Below are 13,759 nucleotides of genomic sequence, written 5' to 3' on the forward strand. Positions count from 1 at the left end.
ATTAAACTTTTCTCGTAAATCAAGGCAATTTTTCTACAATTTATTACTTTGAAGTCAGGCTCCGGAGGAAAACAATTTTTTGATATGTTGTAGAACTGATTTTTCTAAGACAGAAAAAAGTTGTTTGACGAAAAACTGGGGAACGGTGAATGAGATACAGATGCTACAAGCCTTCTCTATATAACTTATCGTTCTATTCCCCAGTTTTTCGTCAAACAACTTTTTTCTGTCTTAGAAAAATCAGTTCTACAACATATCAAAAATTATTTTTCCTCCGGAGCCTGACTTTAAAAACAATTAATTAAACGTTTTTTATGGTGATGAAATGTGAGTAAGCATGTTTTCATTATTCTTAAATATAATGCTTGTAACTGAGATACAGTGCACTACAGTGGCCTGGGAAATCTTTCAAATAAATTATAAGTTCCAATATACAAATCTCTAACTAATGCGTCGATTAATTCCGTCGCGTGTAGGTCTTGATAAGAATGCGTAGGTGTTAAAATGTATCTACTTCCTGTCTCAATTTCATCGTTCCAGTTGCATGAAGTTTACAGAAACTCTCTGATATCAAAACAATGATCAATATCAATTACATAGTTTACGTTACAAAATGTAGCAGAATGTTAAACTAGGTATAATATAAGTTTCAGCCGCCAGCTGTAACTTATCAATTGTTTCTAATACTATTAGTAAATTCCGGAGTTAAAATTCTCTTAATATATCTTTTTTCCCTCTAACGCAGTTATTTGAAGTGATATCATAATCATCATCATCACCATCATCATCATCATCATCATTATAATCATCATAACGTACGGTAGTCAATGTCACTAATAAAGTCGTAATTGACATAACATCACCACCCGTCACAAATTTTGCTAAAATCAATACGATGGTGACCAATGTTTTTATCACCTAAGACATCATATTATGATAATCATTATCGTGTCTCGTTTTCAAAGCAATCACTCAAACTCAAGCTATCGGTTTTCTGTTTGATTTATTTATTTTCGCCACACATATTATCTTACAAGGTAAAAAAAAAGAATAAACCAAACAAACACCCCACCCCCCATCCCTACAAAAATACCAAAAACAATGATCAATATCAATTACATAGTTTACGTTACAAAATGTAGCAGAATGTTAAACTAGGTATAATATAAGTTTCAGCCGCCAGCTGTAACTTATCAATTGTTTCTAATACTATTAGTAAATTCCGGAGTTAAAATTCTCTTAATATATATTTTTTCCCTCTAATGCAGTTATTTGAAGTGATATTGTTCACAAATAATATTTTTCTAACAGGCGCTATAGAAATTCTCAAATTTATTATCATATCAACAAATATCTTGATATATGGAAACATATCATCGTGCCATATCATAATCATCATCATCATCATCATCCTCATCATTATAATCATCATAACGTACGGTAGTCAATGTCACTAATAAAGTCGTAATTGACATAACATCACCACCCGTCACAAATTTTGCTTAAATCAATACGATGGTGACCAACGTTTTTATCACCTAAGACATCATATTATTATAATCATTATCGTGTCTCGTTTTCAAAGCAATCACTCAAACTCAAGCTATCGGTTTTCTGTTTGATTTATCTATTTTCGCCACACATATTATCTTATAATGTAAAAAGAAAGAATAAACAAAACAAACAAACACCCCCCCCCCCCCCCCCCCAATCCCCACAAAAATACCAAAAGCGAACTCAATATTAGACAGTGTCTCTACGAAGGTCTGCATAAATTCATTCGTAATCTGCCAGTTTACAGCCCAATGAGTTTCAACATGGAGGAAATATATTTCCTCCATGGTTTCAACAACACATACTTTAGGAGTTTGTTAGCAATATTTCTTTATAATAGCGTCTATACACATTTTATATTAAATTTTCAGCGGCGACGGAGATGGCAAAAGTGGTGCTCGCCCCTTCCTACCTCCCGGGAGCAGGCTTTAAAAATACTGAACGAGTGTAAACAGAGATAGGAGATTAAATTGACTACAACTCTGAAGCTTCCAAATACCCCAGAAAATTCTTCTCTCGACGACCATAGGTTCCGCTTTTTTCGGACCTTAGGTCATTGATTGCCACTTGCGCCACAATGGCAAAACATTCTTCCGCCTATTATAAACCACCAGTCCATGGGGCAAAAAAGTCGAAAAGAAGTAGGCCAACACTCTTCTAAGATAACTTTTTAAAATAATGTTGCAAGCAAATTTTTGTAAGCACAGCTGATCATTAGTAAAGCTTATGGGTGCATTTTAAAAAAGTGTATGCGCCTATAATTTTGTCGTACGTGTTTTGACAGGGATGTATGGGCCGGACTTTTGGTAAAAACCAACATTATTTTATTAGGTTCTAGCCCGTATGTATCAGTTTAATACTGCCTCGTCATTTGGTTGTTGAATCAATATGTTGTTTCTGCCAATATTATTGAGAGAAAGTACACTGGTGGCTTTGCTGGACTTCAGCCGCTGCTGGTCGTCTCCATTTTGCTGATCTCCTATGCACGCACGAGGAAGAAAACACGTTTTGAAGGCGTTCCTGTAGCCTGTGCTCATTGTAATGTATATAAAGGGATTTACTGATGCATTTACAAACGTGAGACACTTACTGGCGTACAGTATAGACACGACGGTTGTTTGTGAGATCATCAGTGTTTTAGATGCAAGGATGAGAAACAGCGCCCGGGCTGGCGTTGTCGTTACCAAGAGAACGAGCGTTGTCAACATCAGCATGGTTATCACGTGCTTTTTAGCTTGCACAACGTCATTTTGTCCATGTTTTGATATTTGACGTTGGAGGCAAACAATCATGCTAAAGTAAAGAAACACAAATATAGGCACCATCCCAACCAAGATAATATGTTCACCGATGTAGAGGTTATTGATTATTGTGCATGCATCCTCTGTGGGTTGTCCTGGACGCCCGTCGCATACCAGACAGTATGCAACTTCTGAAGGTGCTGTAGAGGGGTCAATTAATGTTGTATTCACCCACTCGAGGTTCACGTTAAATAAAGTTGAAAAGTACAATACGGGGGATTTGTAAACGCACACCATAATCCACAATATGATACACAGTACGACCGCCCTCTTGGGATTTTCTATGTTGCGGAATTTCATCGGCCAGCAGATAGAAAGATACCGGTCGACGGTAACTAACATGAATGTCCAATACGAGACAACAATGCATGCATCCACTACAGCTATGCTTAGTTTACACGCCACAGTGCCAACGTGATAAAAGTCGTCCTCGACCGGGCTGCTGCTAAAGTTAGTCCACAAGATAGGCCCGGCAGTCGCAAGGAAACAGAAGTCGCATGCGGCAATATTCAGAAGATAAATGTTGATTGAGTTGCGCAATGTGCGTATGCGTACAAATACTACGAGCAATCCTAGGTTACCAAGAATACCAATTATAAAGAATATTGGTATGATAATGGAGATAATAATCTTAGCCACTGTGGTGTACAAAAACTCTGCTTCATTAGTTGAGTCGATGTAAAAATAGGTAAAATCTGGCATTCTACCAGCATCACCATCTTTAGTTTCCATGGATACGTTATCAGTCGTCATATTTCTCATACCATTGGTGGTTATGTTTGTCATAATCTCTGTAACAGTATCAGTAACAGTTACCATAGTTCCGGCCATAATCATTTAATTTTCTGAAATATAGTAAATATGATAAACATTAATAACTAGGATTTTTAAAGTCAGTCGAATACAGTGTAAATCAACATAATTGATGTTGGAAGTGTCTTGCTTACAAGCAAAAAGTATAGAAGTGGACGAGAGTTCATTCTGCTAGTTTTGTGTGTATATTTGAAGTTACAGTAGGCGCACTTTGACAATGGCAGTGGTGCACATCACTATATGGCGTACGCACGACATTACGCATAAGGCAAGTTGAACTCTCATCTACAATCCTCTTACAATACATTTTTAATGAAATGAGAATACATAGTTGGCGAGTAGTCAAATATATCTAAACTTTTGGAGCTATCAAGATTGTTCTTTCAATGTAGGCCTAACCTTTAAAAATGAAAGTCCCTCAACAACAAACTTAATCTAATCTTACGTCACAGAGTTTATTCGCATCGAAAGTAAATGTTATTTTGTCTGCAAACAGTAATAAAATGCATTCTCATTTCTAGTAAGACCTTTAATGTTCTTATCTTTGCTAAACATTATTCCCAATGTTTCCGGAATGAACAAAAATAATCCTTAAAAAATGTGTACTTAGGATTAGATTACCATGTCCACCATCCGATGTAACCATTTTAATACAATATAGGATCACAAAAAATGGGCTCCCAGCGGGAGCGTGTGTCTACTGCCTAATTTTGTAGAAATGATGAAGTGGAAAATGATTAATGATTTAATGGTTTAACATCATGAGAGTAAGTAAGGGTGTTGATATTATACTGTCATGTATAATTGCCTATTCATTGTACAATACACCATGGTATTTCCTGTTAATAGATACATTAGTATTACAGTGACAGCGATATCCTTATCCTGTTACCAGGACAACTGTTACTGTTACTAACCACACAAAGGCATTCGATTCAGTATGGAGGGATGGACTTTTAAAGGCTATTTGGAATGTTGGAATTAGGGGTCGTCTTTGGAGATTACACTTTTTTTTTAAATATAAGAACACATTTTATAAGAACACTGAGGCTGACTTTGCTTAAAAATTAAGAACAAAATAAGAACAAATTGAGGCTGAGGTAGAATGTCAAACTAGAAAAACCAACAAATTATATCTGTACCTTATGTGCATTAGGTGTGACTATGTAATACCCTCTATAATAAAGTGCAGTAGGTGTACCTACCTCCCATTTGGGGCCACTTTTTGTGTTGCCAATTTTTGCTGGGCCGTTCATCCAGGGGTCATTTTTTGCAGGGCCGCTTTCACCTCCCAGTAACAGTGTAGACTGCTGTACAATAATAATTTTCTATGTTTGAAAAGTGTGTAAAATAAGAACGAAATAAGAACATTTTGAGCCTGAAATTGGCCAAAAAATAAGAACACTGAGCCTGGGCAAAATTTTACTGGTTCTTATTTAAAAAAATGTAATTGACAATATGTATGCCAATACTAAAGGAAAAATAAAATTTGGCGATACAGTACAGTAAATTTGACAGAAGAATTTTCTATTGAACAGGGTGTTAAACAGCGATGTGTCCTATCTCCTATACTATTTTGCATATTCATTAACGAGTTTACAAACATTTTAAAATTGAACGATATTGGTGTTCATAATATTAATAACACATGGCATGGAGCCCTATTTTGGGCCGATGATATAATTCTGATTGCAGAAAATGAACGACAAATGATTCAAATGTTAGACTTAGCGCTAAATTCGCTGCAGATTGGAACTTGGAATTTAACCATACTTAAACTAATGTACTTGTTGTGGGAAAGAGAGTGGACAGAAATAAAACATGGAAGCTAGGAAACCTATTCATAAATGAATGTGAACCCTATAAATATCTTGGTGTTACTATATCAAGATGTTTAAAGGATCACAAACATATTAAACATGTAATTCAAAAATGTAACAAACTTATTGGTTACGGTATATAAAGGCAATTATTGGTAATCCTAGTAGTTTTAAAAGAGTGTATTATGGGGACATTCTTTGGCGAACGCTTGCTCTTCCATCGATAAACTATGCTAGCCCGATTTGGGTAGGGAGTAAGAGTGACTGTGAAAGAATTGAGAGATTGCAATTGCAAATGGCAAAATTTATATTAAGGCCCCCCGTTGTTACGTTGTAGGTGATCTTGGATGGTCAAAAATCTCTCATATTCAAAATTTACATAGAATTAATTATATCGACAGAATTTTAACGATGGAAGACAATCGTTGGCCAAAAATATTTTTAAAAACTATTGTGAATATGTCGGAGAACCTTCATGATATTGCTTTTAAAATCATTGAAATTCAAATTAAGATCGAATACCCTTCCTCTTGATGGTAAAGTAGCGAAATGGTCTAATGACCCTAATGCTAATGGGCTCTGTAAATGCTGTAATATAAACGAAAAAGAAAATATTACTCACTTTTTATTAACTTGCCCTGCTCTAAATTATATTAGAAATGAGGAAATCGAGAAGTTTAAACATCAACTCTCTCTTAACGATTTCCTACACGTTTTCCAACAATTCCAACAATTAGATATTGAAAACAAGTTACTCTTTATTCTCGGTAATGACAATAACTTATTCCATAAAAAAATTAAAATCTTGATCGACAAATTTTGCAAATCCTTAGCAAAAAGAGCATGGAGAAATGATGTGATCTTCTTAAAGATTAAATTGACTTTGTGTTGTTGTGTTTTATGTCTCTTTTTATTTTTATTTTCTTTTACTTTACTGTATATTTTCATTAGTTAAGATTACTTTTGTATTAGTTAAGATGCTTGACGCACCACCTGTTGAGTGCCACCGATATAAATGGTGTATGTCAATAAATTATTATTATTATTATTATATACTCCACCGGAATTAGAAAGGTCAACTGTTGCGGAACAACATATTGACTACAGTCCCCTGAGGGGCAGTATGCCTAGATACAAAAACCCTCGACGTCATATCTATTAAAAATGGACCCCCATAATAAGTATGGCCTAAAATTAAATAATCTAAAGTTAATATGTTCAATTCAATTCATTTAATTTCCAGAAAACACATAGGCCTAATATTTACAAACAAAATAGATCATGCGATGCAGTCTGGCGGATTGTTAAAAAGCAACAAGTTAGGGTAGTATGGAAAATTCTCCTTCACATAGCAGTACATATATGTTTTTTACCGAGTCTATTAGGCATATAGGTCTTTTCAAAATTAATGCAGTAAACTCTGTTGGTGCATTAGCTTCGTTATTTCTACAATCTACCATTGGAAATCCTCTTTGTTATCGTCACAACCTAGGCCTATAGTGGGCATAGGTAAAACAATTTTTCTCTGATGCATCAAAAAAGTATGGCGAGCCCCACGTTTCTCAGGAAAGGTTATTTTTTTATTCATTATTATTAGATACATGTACCAAGGATTGCCAATATAATCACTGTCATACTTATAGTTGACCATCCCGTTCACAAGGCAAACGTACAGACAATTATGCTCTACATAAACGTTATGCGACTTGGGGGAGTGTGAGAACAAATCCTGAGACAATAACTAGCATCCCTTTGATATCTGGCTCTTCTGCTCACATGAATTTGAGGAGAATTGAACACAGGACTCTGGATTTGGAAGGCAAGTATCTTAACTAAAGAGATACAACTCTACCTCGCAATGCAACAAATTTATCACTTTTTCTAGGCTGACAAACTATCCGGCTACTTTAAAAAAATTTTTAACAATTTGAATTTTCAAAAATTAGCAATTTTTATCATAATTTTGTTCACTAACCTGGCAATAATAAGTAAGAGAACACTAAGTAATTCCTTTGGTGCTGGTTTTTATTATTGTTCATCCATACCAACACACTCCTATACATGTACCTATTAGTTCACCATGCAATTTTAGTTGATTGGTATATATCTTTGGCAACATGATGAAGTGAAAAGTAGCCGTGTTAACTGTAGTGTAGATGATGAACAGCAAATTAAAGACAGTCAACACTTTACAGACTAACAATGTTTTTAATGCTCGAGCTTTCGACGAACAGTGGTCGTCATCAGGCGAATATAAATACCTCCTTGGTTGATACAACTGACGTTTTGCAGTGTGGCATGTGAACATTTTTTTTATATTTTGTTATTTGATCTGATAGGATGCTGTAGCAGTGAATATATGAGTTGATGCGTATGAAATTTCAGCTCGACTGGAATATTCTCCAAGAAGTGGAGAAGCTTGTACTTTGTGACGATTTGTCAATATACAGTAGATGCAATTGCCAGTGTCCTTAACCAAAATGCGTTGTATACTGTACGGTAAATTCTTATATTATTATTATCGTCATCATTACAACCATTATTATTTGTATAATTGTAATGGTAACAGATGTGTGCCTGTCTAATCTTAAATCCTTCCTCTTCAAATAATTCAACTTCTGTCGAACATCTTCCATCGCCGGTGACTGACAGGTTTTGCAAATTATCCCCACAGGGTGATGAGAGTCTCTCAACTAGGCCTCAGTCCAGTGACGTAGGCATATCTAGGAGTCTTGAAATGGGGGATAATGGGGTAGGGGAGCGCAAATGTGAAGTGGGGGAGGCTCGATGATTGTGAGGTGAGTGTACACCACTGCTAGGCCAAGGAGAGTATTACGCTATCAACCGCTTCACGCTAAAACTTGGGATAAGCTCCAATCCTATGAGCCCTAGTGGCTCGGCAAGGAATATTATTACCGGTATAAGCTAATTATTATTCTTATGTCATGTTGCTTTCAATCTGTCCTTTATTTCAATTACTCATTGGCATTCTGATTTAATCCGAATAAGGTCTATTATTCGATAATAATTTTGGTAAGCACTATAAGCCTTGTGGATATGCATGTATGTAATTATGATTGTTTTAGTAGTAGGCATAACACACTGTTTTAAAGCTGTCTCTTATACACATCTAGATGTGTATAAGAGACAGGTATTATTGTATTAATTGACTTTTGTGGGCTCTGCCTGCCATTGGTCACTGGTCGTGTGGCTTATACGAGATCAATTATTTTCTTTATTAAACGATTACTGTAATCTACTGAGCATCAATGATCATGACGTTCATGACTTCAATGAAGTTTGAATAAAAACCCTTAAAGCCTAATCATAAAAAGGTACCTAGTAGGCCAGTGGATTGCCTTACCTTGGTCGATGATGATTCCAGGCTTAATATAGGCCTATTGTGCTTGCTCCACTTAGCTACTTTACTGATCCAGGTGCCTGGTGCACTGCTGTGAGCACACTTGATGCTTAAACGAATTCCTTCTTCTGTGCGTGCTAAGTTTCAGCCGATATGAAGGGAGCGACTATAACCAATTAAATTCGTTCAATAAGCCTTCGATTTTGTCATTCAGGAAATTCATAACAAGTTGAATATTATTTCTTAATGTGTCATTCTTTGTCGATAGTCTTCTCGGAAAGTACTGATAGCCTCTAAGCCTATATTATATCTACTGAGGGCATGCCTCGAGGTCCGAACGACCTCGACACGTCATTTTTAGATTGCTCGGTAGTATATTTCTTTCGTTTTTCCCAAAGAGAACGTGATACGTTTGGATGATTTTTTTTTTATTTAGGTCCGTAAAGCAAGTGGTGATGTTAACAACATTTTTTTAAGGACTATCGGACCGGATAAATGACAGAGAGTGATTCAATAACTAACTAATAAATCGCAATTTCCCATGACACGATACGGAGATAATCACGTCAATCAATAGCTACGAACCACATGAACACACATGAAGAAAAGGTGATGTTATTCGCTATATAAATTCATAAGACTTAAAAAAGACAACATTCAAATATCCTAAGAATGCATAGGGGCCTTCAAAAAGACAAACTCATGGCCAACAAATTGTACCGTAATATTTTTTTCTGCTTTTGTAAATGCATCTTATTAAAAAAAAAACAAAAAAAAAACAGGTAATTAGGGCCCCAAATCTAAAAAAAAAAGTTTGTCTGTATATTTTGTATAGACATAGTAACTTACAAGAGGCTTCTCGTGGAGTACAATGAAAAGATCGTCATATTATAGCTTAGCCATCAATGATCCGCTTAGAAAAGGGTGTTTTACTTTAGCATAATGTTACTGTACTTCTTAACTGTTAAAATGTCTGTTAATTTATTTTAACTTGGCTTTCCACTTTAGATGTAGGCCTATGTGACGTTAAAAGCATCATGGCGGCTTCTTGATGTCATAAACAAAAAGAAACAACCAGGCCTACTAGTACTAAACTAAAGGTAGGCCTATTTTTATTGAAAGTGGAAAACAAATTGGAAGGGGCTAGCGTAATGCTACACTCTATAGAAATACTGAAGTTATAATATGCTATTTTTAATAATTATTAACTAACGGCTATCTGTTTTACAATGTTTACGGTGATGTTATTTTTGCGAGCTTTGACGTAGGCCTAGAACTGCCAGAGGCAATCATGTTTGCCTGACTGAATTTTGGCACAAAGCGGTCAAAATCATTTTTTTTTTCCTGAAACAGATTATATATTTTCTGAACTTGCTTGAGCTTACATTACCATTTCTAGGAGAAAACAAATAACGGGGCCACATAATATAAACATGGTCACTAAAAACAAGACCCTTAACCAATAATATTACAAATGAAATTGTCAAGTAAATATAGTAGGCCTAGTTCAACAATAAACAATTATAATTACATTAACATAAGACTATAAAATACATTATTAAGAAATTGGTCGAAAAAATCAGTTAATTACCAGATGTTTCATTTTTTTCAATTTATAGAGTAACCCTACAACCCTGCAACGAGCCTATGCTCATTTAAATGAGGTTATAGTTGGATTAGAAAATAAACCAACCTAAAATAAAAAATGAATGCGTCGATAATAGCCCGCGAATGTTATCCATAATTCAATTACCGCTTGTTCATTGCCGTTTATCTTTAATCGTCTGCGCTTTTTAAATTGAATTATGTCATCTGGTTGTATTCTTATGATTTCCCTTTGGTATCACGTAGACCAAACGATCAAGCATTCCGTTTCAGTCCGAGTAATCCCATGTCCACATGATTATAATTTAATCTTGATATGAGGTTGATTTTTGTACTCCTGCAGTGATGGATCGAATACAGTATTACAGAAAATTAGATGGTGTGGTGCAGATCCAACCTGCTAAGAAAGGGTGGGGGTGTGAATGTGAGAGCAGGTAGCCCTTGGTAGGAGTGCAAGAGGACGGATCCTTCTTGAAGGTCTGGCACCTTTGAGGTTGTAACTTTACTATTTAGCATGGACATTTTCTAATAAGCTTTACAGCATGTTTTACAATAAATAAGGGGGTGCGTACGCCAGCCCCTCACGCCCCACTCAAGTCCGCGATAACGGAATAGGCCTATATTAAACATTTTCATAAATATAATCATTAAATTAACATAATTTATTACGGTATGAGTTAATAATCCATCAGCATTATGTAATTTATACGTAATATTCGGAATACTTCACGGCTCTTAAGACAGCAACACATTACCGTTTTATAGGCAAAAATCTAGTTTAGTTAGGCCTATTATTAGTTTACTGTGATCAAAGTAGCTCAACTCCAGATGTAATAATACAGTATATTCCGAAAAATCATACATTTTTTATAACGTCTAGAAAGTTAACGTGACTAGTGTTATTGGGCTCTAACCCATGTATCATTGCCAGGCAAATACAGTACTTACATTTACCTCCGTGTTTCTTTTCTAACCAAGAAATCTCTCGCCACATTGATATAAAAAGGTACTTTTTCTACATCAGGCTGTCTGTATAGTAATAACGTGTTTCAAAGTTCACAGCGACTGGAAGCATGAAGATTCGGTGGCCTACATGATCCGAACATAATGCACTCAATTAATACATAAAGCCATAATTTAGATAAGGGCTTGTGTATGACGTGTGTGATAAAACCATGGTGTACAGGTATAGTTTCAAGATTAAATTCATCTCATTTTGCATAAATTGATACGAACAGCAGATGATAAAACGATGTCATAGAAACTGTTATAATAATTAATATCGACGATACAAGTTATAGCTTATCAAAAAATAACTTTCCTAGTGTTATATGAATGATCGACATAGGCCTATATGTTAAATTACACATTGCTTAAAGATAGCCTGTGCTCTACTTAAACAATATAGAAATATATATATTTTTTGATTGCATATTTTATGTATTTAAGGTGTACCTAATCATGTTCATTTTGAATAACCAGACGCACAAAGGTGCAGTATTAGTTCCCAGACTCTTAAATAGGTCGGCAGTCAATTTAAGGGTTGGGTTGTAAAACCATCCGCCAAAATTGGATTTAATCTGTGCCTTACTGGAAGTTAGCACAACTTTGAATCCATTTACATAGGTCTGTATGTTTGTATTGAATGTTTGAGGGGATTTTAATATAGATATTAGGCCTAGTAGGCTTATATCTTTAAATGTATGCAATACATTCGAAGTGAGAGTGCCACTAAAGCCCGAACTATGACAGGGCTTAAATTTTAAAAAACTGAGCTAGATGAATTAAATAACAAGAAGCATATTTAAAGATTCGGTGGCCTACATAACCCGTTGTTAGTTGCGCTGTTAGCTTCATTCACGTTCAGTTTAGGATTGAGAATCCGATTGAGAATGGATGAACGATCGTTTTAGATTACGTATCATAGGCCTACACTAAATTAAGTAAGGACAACATTTTTTATATTGTAAAATAATAATTTTACTCTAACACGAATCTACAAAATATAGAACGAGGCTATGTCACTACAGAAGCAACATACACCTGAATTTGTTATGCAATGTAATAGAACAGTACAGTGCACGGTAGCTGAGTATTTCGGTAGGAGTAGAATGCTTACCATTTCCGTGACTCCCCGGTGGCGGATTTAAGATTGTTGCCCCAAGCCCCTTAAAGTTTACAAAATTATACAAACAAAAAGGAAATTATTTTTAAATATAAGTCTGAGAGTGTCATTTCTGGCCATCTAGAGGTGCCATAATCATAAATCTTCTTACCTCAGCCCACCATGGTGGGCTGAGGTAAAATAAATAAATAAATAAATAAATAAAAATAAGCTCACAACATTTTACTCTAATATTTAAGGTTAAATGTTACCGTATCTTATCTTTTTGTTTAAACTTTTAACGTTATATATAGAGCGGATATGCTTTCGTCAGCCGACAACCGTACAACTCGACCCGCAGTGTATATCTGGATTAACACAATATACAGATTTCACCAACATAATAATAGGAGGCATTATATGAATACTAATTTACACACATTCTACAGTATAGAAATTTTATAATATTAATAAAACATAATTGGCCCTTCATATCAACACTTCGCTATGGACAACCAAAGCGATAATTCATACCTTCCTCTGTGCCTGGCTTGCTGCAATGCAGAAGATTATTTTACAGGCGGAGATATCGAACCGATCATCAGTACAAGGTGGCTGATAATATGTCTTCATCACCATCCTCTGAGTTTTACATATATCATACTGTGTAATTGTTTGGCGATGCCTATCACTGGTCTAGTTTTCTGTCGATTGTCAGGACCTTATGAGCCCCAAAACGAATTAGTTAAATGTTATTTATCCTCGAGGGAATACGCGGGAAGATTACTCAAAGCTGTGGTATTGACGATTGCTTTTATGTTATTAACGTAAATCGTTCAGATTCAATGAACAGATAATTGATGGCAACTTTTGTAATAAAGATTCATCAAAATGGAGAAAACATCAGAAAGATATTGTTACGTTATATGGTTTTATTTAATATATATATATTATACACACACATATATATATATATATATATATATATATATATGTGTGTGTGTGTGTGTGTGTATATAAATTATATACCATATTATCGACATAATGTATATGTTGTCGGTAATAACAATTGTCAATTTGAATGTTCGGATAATGATTTAGAATGTATATAACACTGGCAATAATCTGATGTATACTCTATAAATAAAATTCATAGTGAGAAAAACTATATAATAATTGATGAAAATTTCCATAATAAAGA

The 13,759-nt window shown here is 35.0% G+C and overlaps 1 protein-coding gene across 5 annotated transcripts; it reads right to left on the reverse strand.

Moving 5' to 3' along the window:
- Window positions 1–1,736: 1,736 nt before the first annotated feature.
- On the reverse strand, window positions 1,737–13,513 carry LOC117101174 (G-protein coupled receptor 15-like). Of its 5 annotated transcripts, none has more exons than XM_033241061.1 (4): window positions 13,093–13,513; window positions 11,403–11,543; window positions 4,874–4,996; window positions 1,737–3,700 (listed from the first exon to the last, which is right to left on the reverse strand). In XM_033241061.1, exon 4 carries the CDS (start codon window positions 3,690–3,692, stop codon window positions 2,403–2,405), a length of 1,290 nt encoding a protein of 429 aa, XP_033096952.1. In that variant the 5' UTR covers window positions 3,693–3,700; window positions 4,874–4,996; window positions 11,403–11,543; window positions 13,093–13,513; the 3' UTR covers window positions 1,737–2,402. The 5 variants fall into 5 exon arrangements, with proteins under 5 accessions (XP_033096952.1, XP_033096950.1, XP_033096953.1 ...); XM_033241059.1 differs by having other exon boundaries at window positions 8,853–11,543; XM_033241062.1 differs by lacking the exon at window positions 11,403–11,543.
- Between the last annotated feature and the right edge of the window lie 246 nt (window positions 13,514–13,759).

The sequence above is a fragment of the Anneissia japonica genome, unplaced genomic scaffold (genome assembly GCF_011630105.1).
Source record: "Anneissia japonica isolate Jap-2015-1 unplaced genomic scaffold, ASM1163010v1 scaffold7766_len575116_cov191, whole genome shotgun sequence".
Taxonomy (NCBI): Eukaryota; Metazoa; Echinodermata; class Crinoidea; order Comatulida; family Comatulidae; genus Anneissia; species Anneissia japonica.

What these genes read in the sequence shown, in the direction of transcription:
- LOC117101174 (XM_033241062.1), bottom strand. Translation starts at nt 3,692, where the DNA reads ATGATTATGGCCGGAACTATGGTAACTGTTACTGATACTGTTACAGAG.